This window comes from Ochlerotatus camptorhynchus, unplaced genomic scaffold, assembly GCF_037179485.1.
Source record: "Ochlerotatus camptorhynchus isolate MF236.1 unplaced genomic scaffold, CSIRO-AGI_Acam_v1.1 ptg000084l, whole genome shotgun sequence".
In the NCBI taxonomy this organism is placed as follows: domain Eukaryota; kingdom Metazoa; phylum Arthropoda; class Insecta; order Diptera; family Culicidae; genus Ochlerotatus; species Ochlerotatus camptorhynchus.
Window position 1 is genome coordinate 1,577,253 of NW_027040574.1, and position 24,476 is coordinate 1,601,728.

The following is a 24,476-nucleotide window of genomic DNA, read 5'->3' on the forward strand; positions in this document are numbered from 1 at the left end:
ACACTTTGCGGTCAATATGCCTCCATCTCTGAAACAAACACACCAATAAAAGTGTAATTTTGAGGAAAGTAGGCTCAAACACTTCTTTTGCAGCGATAATTGAATAACATGCGACGAACATTTAACTGGGCAATATTATTCGAGCCATTGCTGGTTAACCTTCCTCAGATCTATTCGTAGTGCTATCGCAATCAATTAGCAACTTTATCCCACCGTAAATGTACGTTGACATATATCCAAAACAACGTTTACTTACGCCAATCGATGACACCACGCTGCAAAAGCAAAGCACACAAGTCATAAAGAATCTACACCCGAAAAATGCCCCGCACAACAACAACAACAAAAACAACATCTGGCAAAACAAGAAAGTCTGGAACGATGGGCAACGGGAGCGCAGTAACATGTTTTGCTTCGAATCCGAATAGTCCACGGTTAGCGAGAAAGAACTCGTTCCCCAACGTTATGTCATTCGTGGTGAAAATTTGCTTACACGTCGAAGCACTGACAACTGGCAGGCAGTAAGCCACCACTCGAAGCACACTTGAAAATACACTTTCGTTGGCCCCTAAATCTATGCAAACGAGCAAACGGAAATGTCCCAGGGACCGCCACTGCACCGGTTTCAAGAACATGACATCGTTTCCGTGTGCATTTCTTGCCTGGTTCACAACTTCCGTTCGCGGTCAACCGGCGTGTTCTGCCGGAAGGACACCGCTGCTGCTGCCGCTACCGACCGTTCCACTCGAAACCACCGACCGTGGACGACGTGCACGGTGTGGACAGAATTAAATGTCTTATTTATTTAGTTTGGATGGTTCTTGGCTGCTTTTTTCGTTCGCCTGCACACAGTGCTTTTGCGGCTGCTCACGCCCAGGAACACCTTTTGCATAATAGTGTGACGCTTTTTTTGTTTTGCGAGCACTCCGAAACGGTTCATTTTGTAAGCTACTGCTTGTGTTTGCCCGTTCATGAACCCATTAGTCATAATAACAGAATATCAAGTACCTCCGACGACCCCCGTCTTTGAAAATATGCCCACGATGCAGAGGCAAACCTAAAACGGTTGACCACGGGCCGCCAGTCAGTGTGTTTGCACTTCCAACGGAGATTCTTGCACCTCTGCCGTGCGGTCTCACATGAGCGAGACTTTTCGATGCACAAGGGGAAATGTATGAAAAAGTACTTTCCTCACGGGTGAATGTCATATTTTAATGGCCATCAGAAGGCGAAACGGTGGCTGCCGGCTGGTCGAACGGTGAAGTGATTAATCCGTTCGTGCTTGTCGGTGTGATAACCTTCGCCGTGTTCGTCGCAGACCGTTTGTCTCGGTCTCGGGAGTTTTATAGCTCATGCTCTATCTACGTAGTAGCGATGGCACTTTTACACCATTCGCAAATGGTTGCATTATTTGGGTAATAATTCATTTGATTAATCTTCACTTGGACGTCCTCCAAATTCGTTCTGCAATTTTTGCGAATTTGCTGATCAATCATAACCCTGTAGTAAAATGAATTTATTAGCCAATAGCGATGGATCACAACAAGTGGTAAATCTCTGTGGCCCATCATGCCAGGTCCAGTTTGCAAGTTTGTTGTCAAATTTGTTGGCGTCGCCAAACACGCACATCGCATTGCACAAGCTGAGTCACATGATAACAACCTGTTGCAAAACTCACCACCGCGTGCAGAAATGACAGCATCGAGCCAAGGTCAACACTTTTGGCACCTTTCACCATACAGTCAGTGGTCGCGCGCGTTGTCGATGTCGTCGCCACTTGCAAGCTAAGAAAGCAGGTGAAAAATGACTCTTATCCCAAACCCGAAAAAAATAATACAACATTTGCTTCTACGTGATGCAGATTCTTGTCGAGCAAACATTCTGGGAAAAGTACCGGGAGCTCATGAATAATTCAGACGCATGCGAACCCGGTTCTACAGCAAACTGGAAACTTACCCAAAACAAACACTCGAAGAGACGACGGGATCTCTGGCGAACCCGCTGACTTCCATCATCCATCACAGGCTTAAATAGATTCGTCAGCGATCGATTCCACGGTCCATCAATCATCCGCCAAGAGATCGGGCCACTCGATCACGTCATCCGCCTTGTGCTTCTTTATCGGACCGTAACTCACCGGCCGTGGCGTTGTTGAAGAACCCCGAGTTCCGTCAGCCACAGCCAGGGGCTGACCGGTTTTTCGCTTCAGTCCGCTGAACAACTGAAGAAGCCGACCTCCCCACTAAGTAGGAGGAACTAGCAGTAGCTACAGCGCGAAATGCCCGATCATTGGCTAATGTATTCAAATCGATAGTGCAAATAATGAATTATCACCGATCTCTGCCGGATGAAGGTTTTCGACGTTCGTTAATAAACGTCACATTTTATTACAAAACTTCCCGATTCTGTAAGAGCACTCTTATCAAACGAAAAACTTGTTCCAAGTGGATTGGAGCCGTCATGGTTGGCTGCATTGACTGATTTAGGTTTATAAACGGATTTGTAAAAATTTCAGAGAATTTTAACACAGACGTTGTAATGAAATTACGTGTAAATGTACGCCAAATCAAGCGTTAATTCACATTTTTTTCAAACGATGTTGGCCGAATGGTTATTGGGCCGAACGGTAATTAGGCCAAACGGTCACTGGGCCGAATGGTTATTGGAATCATGAATCATGACCATTCGACCTAATGACCTGACGCCCATTGTAAACCCTACACTCAAGTAACCACCAAGCCCGTTAATAGTCCGATAAGGGCCCTGCAGGGCTGATACGGCTTTCAATTTTTATATTAGCCTTATATCAGCATTATATAGCACTTTTTGCATTGCAGTGTTGGCAAAACCATCAATCAAATGATATTTTTCCGCTCTCACACGGTCTCCATATCACGTGTGATATTGGAACAAAATATCATAAATGATATTGATTTTACAAACTCCTTTGATATTGCGAGACTATTCATAACGTGTAGAAATCAAGCTAAGAGTTTACTCGACATAAAAATGATTCCATTGAACATCGTTTTCTTAGAAAGAGAAGGTATAGTTTGCCATCTCTTTTTACTCCTGACCGATGGCAGACACGAATGGACTGCTGACGGCCGTTATAGAAGTTTCGGTTGGGTTCGGATGTAAAGCAAAAATCATGAAACTCAATCTAACCCCAAATTGTTAGCTCGATATTTCCCGGTTAAAATCTAGAAAATTTCCCGGTTAAAATCTAGAAAATTTCCCGGTTAAAATCTAGAAAATTTCCCGGTTAAAATCTAGAAAATTTCCCGAAAGGTAATATTCAGCAAGAAACGAAATTGTTGAATGGTTACTTTTTTAACATCATCAAATACAAATTTTATAATACAATATTTGTGGGAAAATCACCTTGAGTAGCAAAACTAAATGAAGTATTTTTAAAAGCAGAACATTTAATTCAAATAAATCGGTCACTTGATTGATTCAAAACCAAACCGTACATATTTTTGATAATGTTTTGATTAATTATAAACGTTGTACAGTCATCCCACAATTATGGGACAGCTAATAATAATAATGAATCAAATGAAAGCTAATTAAAAAAAAACTTTTTAGGAACTGGGATTTTATATTGAAAAATATTAATTGTATTTGTATTTTTATGGTTTTCATGGTTTGTAGACAGAAGGCGCAATATGTTGTTATATTTTTCCTTGAAAATTTAGGCATTTTTACGCAAAATATCAAAAACTCAGCAATGTTCTAACGTAGGACTACGTCTGTGATTTCTAAATGGGGATACACTTTGTGAAAACCTAAAATAGAGCATGTAACAAAATTATGAAAGATTTTGAACGTTAATAACTCCGCTGCCTCTGGACTAATTTCAATAATTTTATCACCAATCGATCAGATATGTTTCTACGCATCTGTTGAACGCATCTGTATATCATTTTTCAAAATGTCACTATTGAAAATTGCACGAATGTGCAATTGTTACTATGATAATTAAAATTACCACCGATTGCCTGCGAAAAGCGATTTCCCTAACACAGATTTCAAAGTTGAATTCCATCCGGTCTCACCAAACGGTGTTTATTCAATCACCGCGTGGTGAGTGGGCTACAAAATGGTGAGTTGACAACCTGAAAGGAGCGGAATACCTAGCTCTGGTCCTCACAAGTTCCTACTTCACGCCTCCCCCAGTCATATGATAACAAAAGACTACCAGCTGAAACATGGACATGGGCAATGTTGCCAGTCCGACAATAGCAAAGTGAAGAGGTGCGACGCGGACACTGACGCGGTAACCATAGTACGGTGATAAAGGAAATGCTTCACCAAACCCGAGCGTCTGTTCACCATGGAGGTGCGGCTCAAAACGGCGTCTGTTCTCCATGTTAGGAGCGGCTGATCACCATCCTAGTACCAGCGTGGGACTCTAAACAGAGCTGTGCACGATGGTCCCCCGGCGAGACAGGGAGTTGGGGCAGGCCCAACAAGCCGCCCTTCAAAAAAACATAAAGTTTCAAATACTGAACAAAGAAATACGGATCGGAACAATCGACGAAAAAAGAACTACGATTGGAAACTAGGAACATGGAACTGCAAATCGCTCGGCTTCCCGGGCTGCGATAGGTTAATCTATGACGAACTTCAACCACGCAACTTCGAAGTCGTAGCACTGCATGAACTTTGCTGAACGGGCAAAAGGTATGGAAAAGCGGGCATCGAGCAGCTACTTTCTACCAGAGCTGTGGCACCACCAACGAGCTGGGAACCGGCTTTGTAGTGCGCGAGGATGTGCAAGTTGAGGATTAAGGGCCGTTTCTTCAACTACAGCCCACACGAAGGGAGACCCGACGACGAGAAAGAAGCGTTCTATGCGCAGCTGGAGCAGGTGTACGACGGCTGTTCGCAACGGGACGTCAAAATCGTCATCGGCGACATGAACGCTCAGGTAGGACGGGGGACAATGTATAGACCGGCAATCGGGCTAAACAGCCTGCATGCCGCATCGAACGACAACGTCAAACGATGCGTGAACTTTACAGCCTCTCGGGGTATGGTAGTTCGAAGTACCTTTTTCCCCCGCAAGGATATCCACAAAGCCACCTGGAGATCACCTGACCAACACACAGAAAACCAAATCGATTACGTTCTAATCGACGGGAAATTCTTCTCCGACATTATCAACGTCCGCACGTCCACAATGCGCTCAAAACTTTCGACGGTGCATAACACCCGTCGAAGTCGAACGCCGGGACCCAACATTGAGCAATTACGGGACGCCGGAGTTGCCCGGGGCTACGCGCAGCAGCTGGAAGTTGCACTACCCACGGAAGAGCAGCTTGGCGCAGCTTCTCTTGAAGATGGCTGAAAGGACATCCGTTCCGCCATCATAGGTAGTACTGCTGCAGCGGCACTAGGCACTGCAATCCCGGACCGAAGAAATGACTGGTTTGACGGCGAATGCAAACTGTTAGAAGAGGAGAAGAATGCAGCACAGGCGAGAATGCTGCAACACCGCACGAGATTAAATGTGGAGCGATACAGACAAGCACGGAACAGACAAAACTCGGTTTTCCGAAGGAACAAGCGTCAGCAGGAAGACCGAGATCGCCAGGCGATGGAAAATCTGTACCGCGTAAACGACACACGGAAGTTCTACGAGAAGCTAAATAGTTCGCGGAAAGTCTACGTGCCGCAAGTCCATTGGAGCACGCGCAGAAGACGACAAAGCTACCGGCCCCTGATCTTCAAGAAGTTGAGGAGGAGATCGGTCGGCTGAAGAACAATAAAGCAACTGGTGTAGATCATTTACCAAGTGAGCTATTAAAATACGGTGTTGAAGCACTGGCTAGAGCGCTGCACTGGGAAATTGCCAAGATTTGGGAGGAGGAGATATTACAGGAGGAGTGGATGGAAGGTGTCGTATGCCCAATCTACAAAAAGGGCGACAAGTTGGATTGCTGCAACTGCCGCAGTGCTGAGCGCCGCCTACAAGGTACTCTCCCAAATTCTATGCCGCCGCCTGTCACCATTTGCAAGAGAGTTCGTGGGGCAATACCAGGCGGCATTCATGGGTGCCCGCGCTACCACGGACCAAAAGTTCGCGATTCGGCAGGTTCTGCAGAAATGCCGCGAATACAACGTGCCCACACATCATTTGTTCATCGATTTCAAATCCGCATACGACACAATCGATCGAGATCAGCTATGGCAGATTATGCACGAGTACGGATATCCGGATAAACTGACGCGATTGGTCAAGGCGACGATGGATCGAGTGATGTGCGTTGTTCGAGTATCGGAGACACTCTCGAGTCCCTTTGAATCTCGAAGGGGGCTACGGCAAGGTGATGGACTTTCGTGTCTACTATTCAACATCGCGTTTGAAGGTGTGATCAGATAGATAGACACGAGTGGCACGATCTTCAGGAAGTCCATCCAGCTTCTTGGCTTCGCCATGGCACGGAACTTTGAGACGATGGCGGAAACGTACATCGGACTGAAGGCTGAAGCTAGGCGGATTGGACTTGCTTACTTAAGGGTCCTGTGCGCCACCAGCGGTGCAAAGGGCCAACGTGAAAGACTTCCATCCTGGGCGGCTGCTCGCTTTTGCCTTGACCTGGGCCCAGGTCAGATTCCTATCGACTTGCTTAATTTCCTTATTGAGGCTCCGCCGCCATGAGCCCCTGGGTCTGCCTCTGCTGCGATAACCTGCCGGATTCCAATCCAGCGCTTGCTTGCAGATTTCGTGGTCGACCGACCTCCACTTTCGCTCTCAAATTTCTGTTGCTACCGGCTTCTGATGACATCGACGATGGAGCTCGACATTCGAGATCCAGTTGTGAGGCCACCAGGCACGAATTATATACCGCAGGCATCAGTTGATGAAGACCTGCAGCTTTTAAGCGGAGAGCTGATACACACCACGTCTCGCTGGCGTATAACAACACAGATTTTGGTGCGTTGACTTATCTGGTTGGATCTCCATACGTTTCGTAAACTCGCCCTAGCCTTCTTGATTCGTGCACCTATGTCGCTCTTGGTCCCGCCGTCCGACGCTATTTGACTGCGGAGATATTGGAAACTTTCGACCTTCTCCACTGCTTGCCCCGCTACCGTAAAGTTGGAAGGGTTGCCCGTGTTAATATCCAACAATTTGGTCTTGTTGACTTTGATGGTGAGACCCACCGCAGAGGAGCGTTGTGCTAGTAGAGCAACATCATCAGCCAAATTGAAGTCGTTGAGATGCTCCACAGATTCTCGTGATTGAGACGGTCGAAAGCTTTTTCGTAGTCAATGAATACCAAATAAAGGGACTCTTGGAATTCATTGACCTGCTCCAGGATGATGCGGAGCGTGACAATATGGTCCACACAAGATCTTCCGGCACGGAATCCTGCCTGCTGCCGTCGGAGAGTCGAGTCGATCTTCTCCTGTATCCGATTCAGGATAACTTTGCACAGAACTTTGAGAACAATACACAGTAAAATGATGCCACGCCAATTGTCACACACAGTCAGATCCCCCTTCTTTGGGACCTTCACTAAGATGCTCTGCATCCAGTCGGCCGGAAAAGTCGCGGTGTACCAGATATTACAGAATAGTTCATGCAACATTTGTGCGGATAGCATGGAGTCAGCTTTGAGCATCTCCGCTGATATGCGATCGACCCCTGGAGCCTTGTTGGATTTCATGCTTCGGATAGCTGCTTCAATCTCCTGCAGTGATGGGGCCTCGGAATTGACACGAGTGAGAAGTTGGAGAAGTTGTTCGAAGTCAGCGTTTCAGCTGGTCAGTGGGGTCGGTAAGCAATTGTTTTGGATTGGATTTGCCATCAACGCCAATGTTAGTCTCCCACACCGCGTTCAGAATGACGGTGACGAAACCTTGGTGGTCGATGAGTTCGTGTATTTGGGCTCACTGGTGACCGCCGAAAATGATACCAGCAGAGAAATTCAAAGACGCATTATGGCAGGGAATCGTGCCTACTTTGGACTCCGGAGGACGCGAACAAAATTCGCCGCCGCACGAAGTTGACTGTCTACAAGACGCTGATTAGACCGGTGGTCCTCTACGGCCACGAGACCTGGGCTATGCTCGTGGAGGACCAAATTTGGTGTTTTCGAACGGAAGGTGTTGCGTACCATCTACTGTGGAGTGCAGATGGATGACGGAACGTGGAGAAGGCGAATGAACCACGAATTGCACCAGCTGATGGGAGAACCATCCATCGTCCACATTGCAAAATTGAGCGACTACGGTGGGCTGGGCACGTCGTAAGAATGCCGCACGACGACTTAGTGAAAATTGTGGATCTTGCATTTGAATCTGCGTTCGGAGTTTTCAAATTGTTTTCCATGAAAATTTACTCTACGCTTATCAGGATTTCAATAGATTGTTCGCAAGCATTTCCTTCAAAGAGATCTTTTCAGAATTCTTCTTCTAACATAAATTTAAGATTCCCTCTGGGAGTACATTAAAAATTTATTTATAACAGTCTGGAAATTGTCTGCAGCACACTCCAAAAAATTCATGACATTTATCCTTAGATCCTCTTCGAATTTTAAACATTTTCTAACAATTCGAAGTTTTTGAAGAAGTTTCCTATCATTTTTACATAAATCCACTTCAATTCTCCTTAGAATGCGCATGCAATTCATCTCAGAAATGCCTTGGAATTCTATTTAAAATTATCTAGAAATTCTTTACGAGATGCTCTTGAAATTATCCTCGGAATTTTCTTAAAACTCCTCGCTCAATTCCTTTGGAATTAACGCTCAAAATTCGGTTCCCTGGTTGTTTTTTAAGGATTCTGGATTCCTCTTAACAATCGGCGTGTAATTGTTCACATAGCTACACACAAATATTTGTCTGAATTCAATTGACTTGAAGTTCTAGCCAAAACTATCTTAAGAATTCAGTTCCCTGAAATACCTTGATGTCTGCAGAATTCATTCGAAAGTCTGCTCCCAATTGCTTTGGAAATCTAGTCCAGTCCAAGGGTCTTGACATTTTTTCCAAGGTTCGTAAGCAGTGTTAAGTGCAATTAAATGGAACTTGCTCTTATGAGTATTCCACTAACAACCCAATTTCATAAGTTTCATTCAATATCTTATTTTTTTTTTCGAAAAGAGGATGAATTTGTCATCGAAATTCACGGGTTTTCCCCGGTCACTCTACTGCCTATAATCTCATATCAGTCCCATATGGATTTTCGTCAATTTTGAGATAACAACGCTATCCACTATCAATTGGCATCTACTTTCATATTATGCGTTAAAACTATGAACTTTGATCATGAAAAAGTGAAAACAACATCAAGTCAGTTTGTCCCATCAAGCAAAATAATCGCAAATCAGTTCCATCCTGAAATTCAATCGCCCATAGTTCAAGTTAAAAATCTGCTTTTTGAATTGTCATATTTTTCGCTGATGTAACAAAACATGCAAGCATCATTGCCATGAGAATTTATCTTTAAAAAAATATCAATTGATTTACTATTATTTATCAAATGTTTACATGGGAATTGCACTTCGTAACTTCGACTGCCATTTTCTTAATGCCTACTGTTTTCCATATGGGACTGATATGGGATTGTAGACAGTCTTCAGCTAGACCATACGTTTTGTTCCACACCGATTTAACTATTCATAACTTCGAAAGTCGATTCCAGTTGCGTTTTACCAGTTTGTTCCTCCTTCTCCACCCTAGTTTTCTTTGTTGTCCCCAGTGTTGATCTTTTTACATTCCGGCAAGTTCCAGTTCAATCCGCATTGTATATTGAACCCAACTCGACGACAGTTGGCAGCAGCAGCAACACAAGAAAGAAGTGTCTTGATAGACGCCTATCCGCGACGGGAAAGGCTGCACCATAATTCACCCGGTGTTATTGTTGGTACATGATTGAATGTGCAGCGTGCGGTTCTCGGCGTTGATTGCCAAGCCATGGAAGAAGCGTGCGACTTTGCGGTTCATCGAAAAGGGGAATCGATTTCGGGCCCTGCGTGTGGTCTATAGCCATCCGAACCAGGAAGACGATCCACGACCACGACGGGCGGTTTTGGTTAGCGCTTAATCGTTTTACACCGGCTGCAGCTACCTATCACAATACGTACCAATCATGCTCCACGTTCGAAGGAGCGTACACAAACTAGCAATTACGATAATTCACTCACCTGAAATGGAACCAGACAAGAGGGAGAAAAAGCAAAACAACGCATTAGAAATAGAACCGATAATCATAGGTGCTGTAAGGTAAATAGTGAGAAAAACGGAGATCATAAATCAAATATGCGCATACGTTCACGAGAGATGACTACTCAAGTACCACAGGGAGAAGAAACAAGTCGCGTTGCTAGATTAAACAAGTCCATATGTCACCACACCACCATCAGGATCAATACTTGCACAAATTGACTCGAGTTGAAGCTGGGGTGGTAAGAGAAAGAGTTTGGACGACGCGACAAGTGTCAAACATTACCATTACAAATTGTTTAGGCAGGTTAGCCCTTCTACAGCGTAATGTTCTGTCGATGCAATTAGTGTAGGATCGCTTTTCCCTGCCTCGCGACACCCTTAAAAAATAGCAATCCACCGAAGTGAGAGGAAACTTCAGACTCGGTCGGAATATTACGACGACGACGTGACGCGACACCAGCACGAAAGGAGAACGTTACATAACCTCTCCCGGTATCGGTCGCGGGTTGGGGGTCAGGTCGGTTCGGTGAGATGTACTTATGTGAAGTTAATTCCCACGAGGAATCACCCATTGTTGTTGTGATTATTACGTGTAAAGCTGGTCTCAGGCCGGTGGAAGTTGGAATGAGTTTGCAGCTGTCACTGTCACTGTCACATGGATCGCAGCAACACAAACGCGTGTGCTGGCTGATGGTTGCTGATTAGTGTTTATGCCGACCGCGAAGCGGGGAGGGGGCGAGGGGTGCATATCGTTCATATTTGTCTCATTTTCTGCTATTAGTAGATCAAATTATTACAAATGGCTTTGCAGCTGTAGCAGCAGTGCTTCCACTGAGATAGAGAGGGAGAGAGAGGAAATGACGTCGTGATGAAGCTGATCAGTTGTGATTACATTAGCCATGGAGTTGGGTGAATGGAACATGTACGCATACAAGGGCTTGGAAGTAGGAAGTAAATCTCATTATACACATTGAAGCAACAACCTTTTCATAATGCGGTTTAATAACTATTTAGAATTTGAGTGTAAGAACCATAGGCAAGAACGATGGTTCCTTCAAATTATGTCGAAAAACTTTAGCTTGGTGTCTTCGGTCTAAATATTGAAACACAAGTTTGAAGCCTACTTTCCTGCTAAATTAAAATCATGGACCACTGTGCACTGGAACGTTGTTTAATGATTGTTGTTTCAAAATACCTCGGTTTGAGAATCACCACACGCGATTTTTATGACACTCATTATAATAAATTACAAGAGCGTAGCCAGGTTTCGAATTAGGGGGGAGAATTAGGTTAGACGCTGATTAGCTGAACACCATTATACCGTATGGATTACTAGGTCGATCGTCGTTTAACCGAAACTGAATTTTCAGTCATACTTTGGCATATGTCATCGGAATTTTATTATTTTGTATAAAAATATAACATGTTTATAAATAATGTATCCAGGGTGCCAGAACCTTTCAAAACTCTAGGGATTACGTTTTTCGGTAACATATTGGGGGGTAAAATTAAAAAAAAAAAACAAAATCGACCACGTTACGAAAAGTGGTTAGGTTTTGACCATTTATAACTCTGCCCATAGCGGATGGATTTTAATTCTAAACAAGCCAATCGATTGGAAATTTTTCTACGAATCTGTTAAAATTAAGACTTTATCAATTTTCAATAGGTCACTATTGAAAATTACACACATGTCCAACTGTTGCAATGGTGATCAAAATTATCACCGATTGCCTGTCAAAAAGTTGTTTCCCTAACACAGTCGCCGAGTATTGATACCGAGCATGTACGCCGTACGTCAAATCTACGGTCGTGTCTTGGATACAACCTCTTACTTTTTTCTAGTCGTATTAAAATTAATTTAGTTTTAAGTCTTACAATCCTCTGATTTCCCACTCCCGGATCTTTTTAGTTTCCCTAGAAACCTCTAACAACATGTTTTTTTTTTAATTTTCCCAAGAATTGCAGTAACAAGTTTCAAGTTATCTCATTCAAATTATTGATAAAGATGACGGAATCATGCTTAATAACATTAGGAAGAAAACCAGAATTAATAATTAACCAGGGCGGAAAAGCGATAAATTGATTTTATGAATTGTTTAAGGAATCTGAAGCAAGAAGTTAAGATTCAAAGAATAGATTTTTAAGGTTACGAACTCATGTTTTGCTCGATATCTTAATTTTATTTTCACCAGACAGTGTCAGATTTTTAAAGTTCGGAGTCTAATATTTCAAATTAAATGTTGAGCATTTCGAACATATTTTTTTTAAACCAAGGCTTATAAAATGATCATAACCTTGCATTAATAGTCCTTTTAATGTTGTCCGTATAATCAACTCTAAACGGTTAGCATTTAGAAAATATTAAAATATTTTGTATTCATTTTTATTAAAATGATAAAACATCTTTAGTATCTCTAATTTATTAAAATTTTCAATAAACGTATAATTATAAAGATGTTGCGAGATATTTTGAATGAAAAGGATTTTAATATTCTACAATTTGATGAACGTTCAATACATATAGATTTCTTATTTTATCAAAGACATTCCCAAAACCTCATCTCATCTCATCTATGCATCTTTAACAACTTACAAAATTATGTTTGAAAACTTATTCTTGGTAGAGATCTACCATGTTATTCGATAACAGTTTTTCAATAATCATCATTAACTTGAACATTTGCTAGAAACATTTTATTTTAGATTTTTCTTAAAGTATGGGTTAGGATTAGATAAAAAAAAATGGCACTTATGATTATGTTTAGACCATCCTGGAATAAAGTTCCCAAAATTCGCAAAAATCGACAATTTTATGGAGCCACTGTTATCGCACTGTATGCAGTATTTCCATGAAGACCTACTCGGATTCGTTTCCAACCGATCAACGACTATGATTCACCTCGTACGGTAGCCTAGTTGAGCGACATCAGACCGATGCAAACTACACCGACCTATCAGCAGCATTTGACAAGATTAATCACGCTATCACCATCGCTAAATTGGAACGGCTAGTGATTAATGGATGTCAACTATCTTGGTTCCAGTCGTATTTTATCGAACGCCAACTCAGTGTGTCTATTGAGGATTGCAATTCGATCGCTCTTCCAGCAACTTCAGGTATTCCTCAAGGAAGTCACCTCGGGCCAATTGTCTTAATTTATTTCAACGATGTGAACTTTGTGCTAGAGACACCTCGTTTGTCATTCGCTGATGAACTTAAGATTTGTCTTAAGATTCAAACGCATGCTGACGCTATGATGCTACAAAAGCAGATTGGTAGATTCAGTGACTGGTGTGACTTGAACCGCATGACAGTCAATCCTAGAAAGTGCTCGATAATCATCTTCACTCTAAAAAAAGAGCCCTTAAAGTTCAATTACACACTCCTGACGTTCAAACAGCACATTTCATTCATGGTAGACAAAGCCTCCAGATCTTTGGGGTTTATCTTAAGGATAGCTAAGGATTTCACTGACGTGTACTGCCTTAAATCGTTATACTGTTCCCTAGTACGATCCACATTAGAATATGATGCAGCTGTTTGGAGCCTTTTTTTATCAAAATGGAGCTGAGCGAATCGAGTCAGTTCAACGCAGATTCTTTCGCTACGCACTTCGGCGATTACCATGGCGTAATCCTTTTAGGCTGTTCCCCTATGAGGACCGTTGTACACCTAGAACCTCTCAACACTCGTCACGACACTCTAAGAGCTATGCTTGTCGCTGATGTTCTGCAGAATCGAGTTGATTTCCCAGCTTTATTGGAACACATAAACATCAATGTGCAGCCTAGGTTCTTGAGAAACAACCAGATCAGAGGCGTCGCGTGCCTCAATTGTTTACCTGCGCACCAAACTTTGTTCGTTATAGTTCACCACCACATATTAGTTTATCTTTTATTTTTCAATGCTCCATGAATTCGAGGGACATATTCTCAATTACTTTATTAATCACTACCTAACGTAACATTTGAAGGGTCTATCTTGTATGGCCCTTTTCGCGCTAACCGAAGTAGAAGGAATTGCAAAACTCACCTAATTCTCGTTTTTATCACAAGGCTAACTCTTTCGACTGAAGTGTAATGAAGAATATCCGTCAAACACTTCCGAAAACATTTTTTATTCAAAAAGAGTGTCAAAATCTAGAGAAAATTCATGAAGTCCCATGGGTAGCAAACTTGAATTAATCAACACTTTATTCATCAGAACAACACTATCAGAATGAACCATGGGAAGCTCATAAGTTTTGACAGGCGCACCGGCGCAACCATCGATAATTGAAAGATTTGCAACTGATAAGAGAGTGAGAGCGAGCTTTTGCGCTCTCTTTCTCCATTACTCTCTATGCCTGCAATCAGATATCCAAGTGCACAGCGAGAAATGCACGCTTTAGGCATTATACATCACAAATGTTCTTCTAATTTAAACTCACACACTCAAACCGGTCTGCAAGTATGATACAGCGTCCAAAGACTGCTGTTTCCGTGTTGCTCCCGTTTGACGCGTGACTGCTGAATGTTTCAATTACAACTAGTGGTGCAAACAGCCATGTATTGTGGAAATTTTTTGGTATGTTTCAAGAAGTGATAGAAGGTCTGCTTGGCTTACATCAGGCATTTGACCATTCACAAACTTGCCACCCACCACCCAAAAAAGCTCGCTTTTAGGTGTACTATTTAACGAGTTTTGTCATGGTAGTGATATCGACATGCTTAGAAATCAATGCATTAGGAATTAGGCAGACCATCCGAACTGAATTTAATCTTTTTTGAAGCAAACCAAGGTCGAAGATTTAATTGAGCCACACTATAAAATAATGTATTCAGGGTCACATGTGATCTGGAGTAAAGAAGTACAGCTATAATGTGACCATAAAATCGTTAAAAATCACATCACGAGCCTGTTGATGCAGAAATAAAATAGAGAAAATATATTCACAAGTAAAACTTGGCATTCACTTCAAACTTTCACCACCTACTGATTTTTTCAAATTCACTCTACAGTATTGTTGGTATTGAAAAAATGAAACCTCGCACTTCAATTTATTCTATGTATAAAATACTCTTGCTATATTCATTACAATTCCTTTGGTAATTTCTTCAGATTTACCTTTAAGCACTTTTCAGAAATCATTTGAAATTCACCTCCGATCTGCTGTTGAAGTTTGCTAATAATTTTCTTAAAACTTTCATTAGAACACTCCTGAAAATTTCCTCAGAACTTTGTTAAAATTCTTCTTAGAATATTGCAGAATGATGTGCACCCAAGTGGTATTCGTTTATGATGACTGGGTTTGGGAAAAAGGCTTATTTCATGAAAACAGTGATAAAATTATCATTTGTACATTTTCAAAAGTTTAGTTACAGAAAAATTGGAAAAATATTTATTTCAGCAGGTTCGTAATGTAATATCCTATCGATTGGCGTATTTGGATTTAAATTTCATCTATAAATGACAAAGCTAAAAGCGTTCAAAACCTAACACTCCTTCACCACACATATTTTTTGATTTGCACCCCAGTATATTTGACAAAGACGTAGTTCTACGTCAAAAATCAAAGTTACAGATCGGGTTTAAAGAAAAAAATATTTTAAAACTTTAAAATCTGAATAATAATTTAAGTTTTTCAACAAGAATCATGAGGATTTTCGTAGTCTGTAATTATCAAGTAAAAAATCTTGTTACTTTTTTTCGAGTTTACTGAAATAATGCATCTAACATCTAACATGTGGAAGATAAACATTAAAAAACAGTTGACAAAAGCTAGGTCAACTAAAAATTTAAACTTTTTTCTAGATACATGAAATCTAAAACAAAATATTCTGTGGCTGAGTTGCTACGCCTAAAATAAATCATGAAATTGTATAGACACGATGCAGTGCCTTCCTTTTTTTGGCAACAAGAACTCAGGCAAAGCTTATCACGGATAATGAAAATGTTCTCTTCAAGTATGATAATTGTCTATCAGATCAGAGTTGTGACGAGCAAAATGACCTGATCTCGCGCGAAGATGAGGAAGGTATTTCTACTCTCGGACTCGGTCACTGGCATGCGAGATCACATTGCTGCTCAGATGGACATCGGGTTGCAGAGCGGGATGGCAGACATAAGGAAAAATGTAAATGGTCTTTACAAATTTATTTGTGAGAAATTGGAGAGTATGAAAAGTTCATTTTTTTTTTAATTAATGCGCAAAACAAATTAGCTGTAAATAATGATCTACGCAGTGCATCTTAGAGTACGATTCAGTAAAAATCTAAACAAAATAACAGACGCAAAAAAAGTTAATTCCAAAATAGTGATAATGATGATGATATTTAAAAAAAAAATGCGAGTTTTGCGGATGTTGTAAAAATACATGGTACAAGTAAAAATATTAGTAACAGTAACAGTAACAAACCGAAAGAGTCCAAACAAGCTTGCGAAGATACTCGTAAGTTTTTGGAAACACAATTGGATCCAAAAACAGACAAAATCAGTAATTTAAGGAATGGTAAAGATGGCTCTATTATTGTTGGGTGTGCAACAGGAGCTAATCTAAATGATGTGAAAAATGGTATTGAAAGCTATCTGGGTGAAAACTGTAGTGCTGTTGTTCCCACTTCGGTGCCAAGATTGAAAATAGTGAGCATGAGCAATCAATATTCCTCCGATGTCTTCATTGACTAATTGAAAAGTCAAAATGAAGACACCGCAGTACAAGCTTGAAAATCCACGCTTCACTTACAACAAGTTTAGTGTTTTGTTTGAAAAAGTAAATGTAGGGTTTAATAGGTCCCGCGATTCTTGTGTTGAGATGCTTCAAATGTGGAGAATTTCGGCACAAGACCAAGGATTGCAAAAAATGTGACAACACAAAATGTCGGAGTGCACGTCAACTGTATTGAAATGTGTCAATTGTTTGAAAATGAATAAAGAACGTAAAATGGACTTGGACGTCAACCATGCCACATTTAGCTCAGAATGTTTGCTATATAAAAGACTTTTGATTGATCAGCATCAAAACAACAGCAAAGAGTTATGGAACATTTGTAAATCTTTATTAAAACCTAGTAATTGCAAACCGCGGTCCATAACTTTTAATGGCACATTAGAACAGTCAGAACAAGTAATTGCATCTAAGTTATAGATTATTTTGTCGAAACTTTTTTATTGAATTGGTCGATGAACTTGACGAAATAAAGCAGCCAGTTAATAGTAGTTGTAGATCTGAGGGTTTTCACCCAATTACATTAGATGAACTTAGAGTTATTTACTTTTCACTAGGAAAATCGGCTGGAGTAGACAATGTTAATGCTAGAGTTCTTCAAGATTGCTTTCATGTCATTGGCCAAATCTTACTGGAACTTATCATTAATCATTGCAGACTGGACGTGCCCCTTACATTTGGAAGGAATCCTAGTCAAAAAGTTGCTGGAACGATTAAAGCCGAAGAGTTTCGTCCCATCAACATGTTGCAGACATTAGTGAAAATGTGAATGAACTTGTTGTTAAAGGTCAGCTGTTGGAGTATTTGAATAGCAAATCTTTGTTGAAACCAGAACAATCAGGATATCGGGAAGGTCTTTCTTGTGAAACTGCGTTGAATTTGGTGTTAGCAAAGTGGAAAGACAACTTGGAGCGTAAAGATATGACTGTTGCTGTTTTTTTTTTGTATCTGAAACGCGCTTTTGAAACAATGTCTAGGCCCTTATTGTTAAGTACAATCAAGCGCTTTGGAGTTACGAGTACTGCATATAAATGGTTTGAAAGCTATTTGTATGACAGGCCTCAACGGACTGTTTTTAATGATTCTGTTTTAAGTCCCGCGGGGAATAACCTTGGAGTGCCCCAGGGAAGTGTATTAGGGCCCCTTTTATTTATCATGTACACACTTTGAAAAAATCATGTAAATTTAGGTGCTCTGAGAATGACATATACGAGCGTCAATTTTGACATACAATTGAGTCATTATAGACGAGAAATTTTGCAAAATCAAACGTACTTTTCGTCTCATCTTTTGTGTCAAAGATGGATTCCGTCACGGGTAAAATTAAGTATTTCTAAGTGTGTATATTAGTGTTATTCATTGCAGTTAAGTATTTAGACGATGCTGTTTTACACTTAAATGAAGATTTACGTTCTCTAAGCACATGCTTGAAGTATAAGCAGTTGAATTTGAATACAAGTAAAACTAAATTCTGCCTACTTCCGGAAAGTGTAAAAACAGTGTTTTGTTTCAAAAACTCCGCATCGATCCTTCTCAAACTCCGTTGCCAGTTATCATCAATTATTAAACGTGCAAATGCAACCTTGTTTGCGTTGTTGCCACTCAAAACCACGTATACCTGTTGCAGATAGTAACCGCGGGCACCAACAGGTTTACTAACGCAGGAACATTGTAGGCATATCTCTAGAATGGATTAAACACGAGAAAGGTGGCACCTGCGGCAAATTACTAATCAATCATAGAGCGATCGATTTCAGTAAGTCGCGTTCATATTGATCAAGTTCTGCTTTTTCAGCAAGACAGCGTAACACATCATTAGAATAGTGTTACTTTTATAAGGAACGTGCTCAGTGCATTAAAATACTGTTGTCATGAAAATGACATCGCTCGTTTGGGTGCAGTCCAATCGAACGGATACACTTGACCAACAAGTTACGGCGCGCTTTCGGATACTTCAAACGATGGAAACCGCCCAAACGATCACTAACTAACAGCTAGTTTGAACCAGATCGACGGCATTTCGATCACTGCAAGGATTGACACGACTACCATGCGCCACCCTCCTGTTGTTGAATATCCGATGCGGATAACAGCGAGACCGGGGGGTGCACAAATGGTTGCAATTTTTGAACCAATCAAAAATGTCACTAACGGCCCTCCTGGGCGAAAACATTCAAAACACAAATCAGTCACAGCGTGTGGTGTTTGCGCCTAGGGGAAACACGATGCATACCTGCCTGCCTGCCTATAAATACCTGCTCTCTGGGGGGACAAAACACAGATTACTACCATGTTCAAGGTGTTCAACTAATTTTCAGTTTTCAACAGTGACCACCATGCACCGGCGGCCACCACAGCACCGCTACTGACACTCACTCCAGCTACGGCTACACCGTCGTCGTCGTCGTCGTTGACGTTGGTGTTGTTGTCGCGCAGCACACGAATCATGTGTGCAGGGCAATGGCGTAGCGAGGAGATCGGGACTAATCTTCGCTGGAAGTTCTCAGAGTGAAGGAATTTCTTGAAATGCTAAGAATTTGATCGAGTTCCAGAAGATCCCAGGGTTCTATGAGTTCTTGTGATTCTTAATGACTCGAGAGTTCATGGGAGTATTTTTTTTCTGGAGTATTAAAGGCTTGGAGTTCCCTTGAGTCCTTGAAGATCCAGAAGTACCGAAAGTTTTCACAGATCTTGAAGTTGTCTGAAGATTATGAATCGTTCTGAAGGACCAAAATCTGCAGAAGTTTCTGGAATGTCGGTGGGTTTCAATGCTTCGGAAGTTCTGAGTGATCTAGCAGTCATTGGAAAGCTCTCAATTTGTAAGAATCATAAGGAGTTGTCCAAAAATAACAGGAACAAAAGGACGAATGAAATTCAATTGGACAAATCGAAAAATCAGAAACTTATAGACACATAAAATCTGAACGATAATCGGAAAAGCAGAACATAAGAAATTCACAAAATCATAAAATAAAAAATCGAAAAAATATGAAAATCAGGGAATCAGGGAATAAAAAAAAAACTACAAATCAAGACATCTACAAATTGAAGGAAAAATAACAGAAAATAATGAAATCTACATATCTAAGAAGAAGAAAAATAGAACATTAGGAAATCTACAAATTGAAAATTAAACAAAAAATCGGAAAGTCAAACATGAAAATCATGAAATCAGAAAAAAAGGAAAATGTATCAAATCGAAAAAAATGAGGACGAACTGAACGTCAGTTGCACACAACATAGAAAATCGAACAGTCATAAAATTATAAAATGTAAAAAAATAGAAGAAAACAGACAGACTACAAAAAAAATAAGATAATTAGAAAATCAGACAACCAAAAACTGAGTAGATCAGATAATCAGAATATCAAAAAACTATGAAAGTCAGAAAATCAACACAATAGACGTAAAAAACATACGAGAATCGGATAAACAGACAATCCAAAAATAAGAAAATAAAACAGATTTAAAATTCATAAAATCACAAAATCTTAAAATCGAAGCATCGAAGTATTTTAAAATCACAAAATCCAAGAGTTATTTAACAATGTTCAATGAAAAGAACTGTTTATACCATATCTTAAAAGATCCTCCCTCCACCCTTCCTACGCCACCTTGCGGCCGAAGTTTTCAAACTCGTCGAGAGTTTTGCATCTCACTCGCTTTTACCCGCTGCGCGGCGGTGTGTCTCTCTTTTCCCTCACCAACCATCCAACCATCGTCCACCCCTCCCGCCCCCATCGGCTGCCTCTGTATTATTGTCATACTCAAATGAACCTACCTACGGTCGTCTGCAGAGAGCAGAGCAGAGCAAGGAGCCCTATGCGACGGTGGATGCGCGGTCGGTGGCGTTAGAAGTACGTGTTAGTCTCGATTTAGCCACGGCAGCCGTCAGTCACACTCCACACAGCCTGTTTGAGCGGTGTGAGCGCGCGCGCACTACTGGGTGAAAGACAAATATCTACTCTTCGGCCGGCGGCGGTGGAACCAACAGAAGAAAAAAAAGGTAGTGAAAAGAGGCAGTTAGCAGCCGGTCCGAGATCCCTTCTATCGTCGTCGGGAGGTGTGGTGTAGTGTCCGCGCTGCGCGTTCAAGGTCACCACGACGGCGGCGATGATGATGATGATGATGATGATGGTTGTGTTATGAGCGTTGTCGTTTGCCGTTTAGTGGGACTTTTGATGGCAGTTTATGTTTTGACAAATTCCGAAAAGGCGTTGTCCAGCGAATACTGATTAGCACCCATTTATCATGCCCCCTTGTTGTGGTGTTTGAAATTCTCACGTCGATAAATCTCGCTGCCGTGTAAATTAATCACCCACGAAAAAGTCAAATGCGCTAGAAGAGACGAACGCCGAACGTGGCCGCATTCACTGATCGAAGTCTCTTGTCTTACGTTTCTTTGCAGGTTGAACAGTTCATGATCGTAGTTCTGCAGACAACCGACAGTGCAGCAGCTTCAGGACATCGCTGCAGCGTAAAGCATTTCCAATGAATGAACCAAGTCCGGTGTCCGAAGAGAAAGAACCCAAACGGAAGCCCAAATCTAGTGCAGTGCAAACGAAGCTTTAGTGTGATCGAAACGAAGAAGAATATACCTGTATAGTGTGCCTTAGAAGTCTGAGATAAATCAACGAATCATACAAAATCCAATACAAAATGTATCCACCGATCTTAGTGTTAGTGTTAGCGTTAGTGACCTTCTCGAAGCAGACGCTCTCGCTGGAGACGCTGCTCCAGCTGGATGCCACCGACGACGGTGACTTCGAAACCGCTGGAGGTGGTGATTTTTCTAGTCCACTCTACGACGAAGAAAGCTATGGTCCGGACCCGGAAGAGGATCGTAACCTTAACAACTATCAAGAGCCAGCGATACTGTTGGACGACGTTTACTACCGAGTAACGCCCGACAGTCAAGAAAGTGAAAAGACTTCAGTTAGCAGCAGCAGTAGCAGCAGCAGTAGTAGTAGTAGTAGTAGTAGTACAAGCAGTACGACTACGGCTACCAATAGTATCCAACCAGGATCGAGTGAAGAACAGCTGTCCGCTACGGATCGTAGTGCCAGTACGGTGTGGAGCAATAGTTCCGAAGATCACATTCCCGACAGTGAAGACAAAGTTAGTGTCGCCCTGCCGTATATCGGTGAAGACCCGCAGGAACCGTCCAACCGTAGTCGTAGCTTGGATCACGATACAGCCGATTCCCTGCAGTCGTCGACGGTACTGGAAACCAGTCTGGCCAGTAATTTCCTGTACACCAGTAGCAACTACAACGACAGCTACCGTAGTAGCGCGGATGACAGTGCCGAGAAGACATCGGACGATTCGTTGGACAGCAGCGTGGAAGATGATCCGCAGTCGCTAGCGACTACGACGGCCATTTCCCCGCTGGCTATTCCGGACGATGTGTCGTCGATCACACCGACCAAGCCGCACGTTGTTGAGAGCAAAAAATCCAACACGGAACAGCTGTCGGAGAAGCTCGCAGACAAGAACCTCCGGTTGCCGATTGCCATCCTGATGGATACCTGCAACGAATCGCTGAGCTACTCGAAGAAGGTGTTCGACGCGGCCCTCGTACCGAGAAGCCCGCTGGAGGTGATTCTGATGCGGTACAATAACACTGGTAAGTGGACTTACTTTGACACACAACATTTGCTGGGGGAGCTTCGGAACCAAGAGCGCAATGTTTGGGTTGGTCGTAGAATATTACATGATTCTGAAATTTGTGCATTAGAATCGATATTCGCAGTGAATTCCAAAAACTGAAACATGATAACAAGAATTTGACAATTTCAAGACCAACAATTGAAAAGGCCTCAACTGCATTTTGTAAACTTAGATTCGCAAAGCTAAAACACAATCGAGTAGAGGAGAATTTCCCCCACCTGTTCATTTTGTTGGTTTGGGTTGGCGGACTTCGTTCGCCATACAAGGTGTGTTTGCAAAAATGGAGTTGAGACCTTTTCAATTGTTGGTCTTGTTTTCATTGAAATGGGTTAGGTGGGATAAGAGATTAACATATGGGTAAATCCAACTCATCAAAAACACGCTCACGTATCATGAATTTCAATGGATTTTTAAAGTTTGAGACATTACGAGAAATGGAACAGCGATTAAATGGAATAGCAAGAGTTAAACCCTCTTTGGGGCTGTTCAAAAGCTACATAAGATATCTTAGGGAGGGCGAGATTGCATTATGAGACGTACTCAACCTTTATATATTCCGCATGGCATATTTAAGATCATGCCCAAGTAACATTGCAAGTCTTATAGACGTTTTATAGCATTCTACAAGTATGAATCGTGGTCTACAGAAGCCTCATAAAACCAAAATTGTTACTTGGGTATTAACAGCCTATTTTAGGGCCAATTCAGCATTTTTAAAGTTCATTGCAGGACTGGTAACAGGTGAATTTTTAGTGGCTAGGTCACTATTTTTAAGTCAGTCACTAGTCACAGGTTATCCGGAAAACCAGGATATGGCCACTTACCCATAGATATAAATTCCTTATTAAATTCGCTCTGAATTTCGAGATATGGTCACTTTACTCCAAAATATAAAATCCTTATTAAATTCGCTTTCATCTCGTTATTCAGAACAATATAGAAATAAATAGAAAGGATCTAGGACATTTTTTATAATGTGGCCACTTCATCGGTCAATCCGAAGTATACAGAGAATCAGATATGGCCACTATATTCCAAAATATCTATTCCATGTTAAATATGCTTTGATCTCATGATTCTGAACGACATAGAAAAAACCCGCAAGCATCTGGGACAATTTTTATAATGTGGCCACTTTATCGGTCAATCCGGATTATCCGCAGAACCAGGATATGGCCACTTTACCCCAAATTATAGTGTCCATATTAAATACGCTTTCATCTCGTTATTCTGAACAATATATAAAAAATCGCAAGGTTCTAGGTCAAATTTTATAATGTGGCCACTTTATCGGTCGTTCCGGATCCTCCTTTGGGCTAGTAAAGGTTCCCTGAGGGCGTATATGGTGTCGTTACTCCATATATACTCAGTACTATCAATTTTCAGTAATATACGTAAAGTAAGATGTAAAACTATGTCGATAGATAGTGGCATTTCGTACTTTACGGGGATCTCGGGTTGATCCCGGTCCTCTATCTTGGCAGGCAAAAGTCTCCGACCACCAATCGATTCAGCAGAGGTATTCCTTTAAGAAAATATATAACATGTTGACTGCAAAACGGAGCCGAGATATTCAATTTAGTCGCGGTTGTGCCAATTTTTGCCCACTGTGGACTGTTTCTAGTTCGAGAGAAATAACTTCGACATGCCTCAGGGAAATGTATTGGGGCTTCCTTTTATTGATGATGTACATCAATAATATACGACGCATTTAACGATTTTGTAATATCTTTTGGCCGATGACTGATTGCTTTAATTTGAAAGATGTCACTTTATGCATTGTTAAATGTCCTTATTCTGGAGGCTGCTATAGGGATTATGATTGGGGTTTCCTGATCGATGGGAATGTTTTCGAATATTTGTGGTTGAACGGCCTTTTCACACTTATGTCACTACGTGAAGCGAGGAAAT

The 24,476-nt window shown here is 41.5% G+C and overlaps 2 protein-coding genes across 5 annotated transcripts in view; one reads left to right on the forward strand and one right to left on the reverse strand.

Annotated features, from left to right (window-relative positions):
* The window catches only part of PAPLA1 (Phosphatidic Acid Phospholipase A1), a 198,642-nt gene that overhangs the window by 104,986 nt on the left and 69,180 nt on the right, over nt 1–24,476 (reverse strand). The window lies entirely within an intron of this gene.
* The window catches only part of LOC135698295 (uncharacterized), a 139,928-nt gene that overhangs the window by 47,682 nt on the left and 67,770 nt on the right, over nt 1–24,476 (forward strand). For all 3 annotated transcript variants that reach the window (XM_065218205.1, XM_065218207.1, XM_065218206.1), the window contains exon 2: nt 21,304–22,521. In XM_065218205.1, coding sequence (XP_065074277.1) covers nt 21,555–22,521 — 967 coding nt within the window. In that variant the 5' untranslated portion in view covers nt 21,304–21,554. The remainder of the gene's footprint in view (nt 1–21,303; nt 22,522–24,476) is intronic.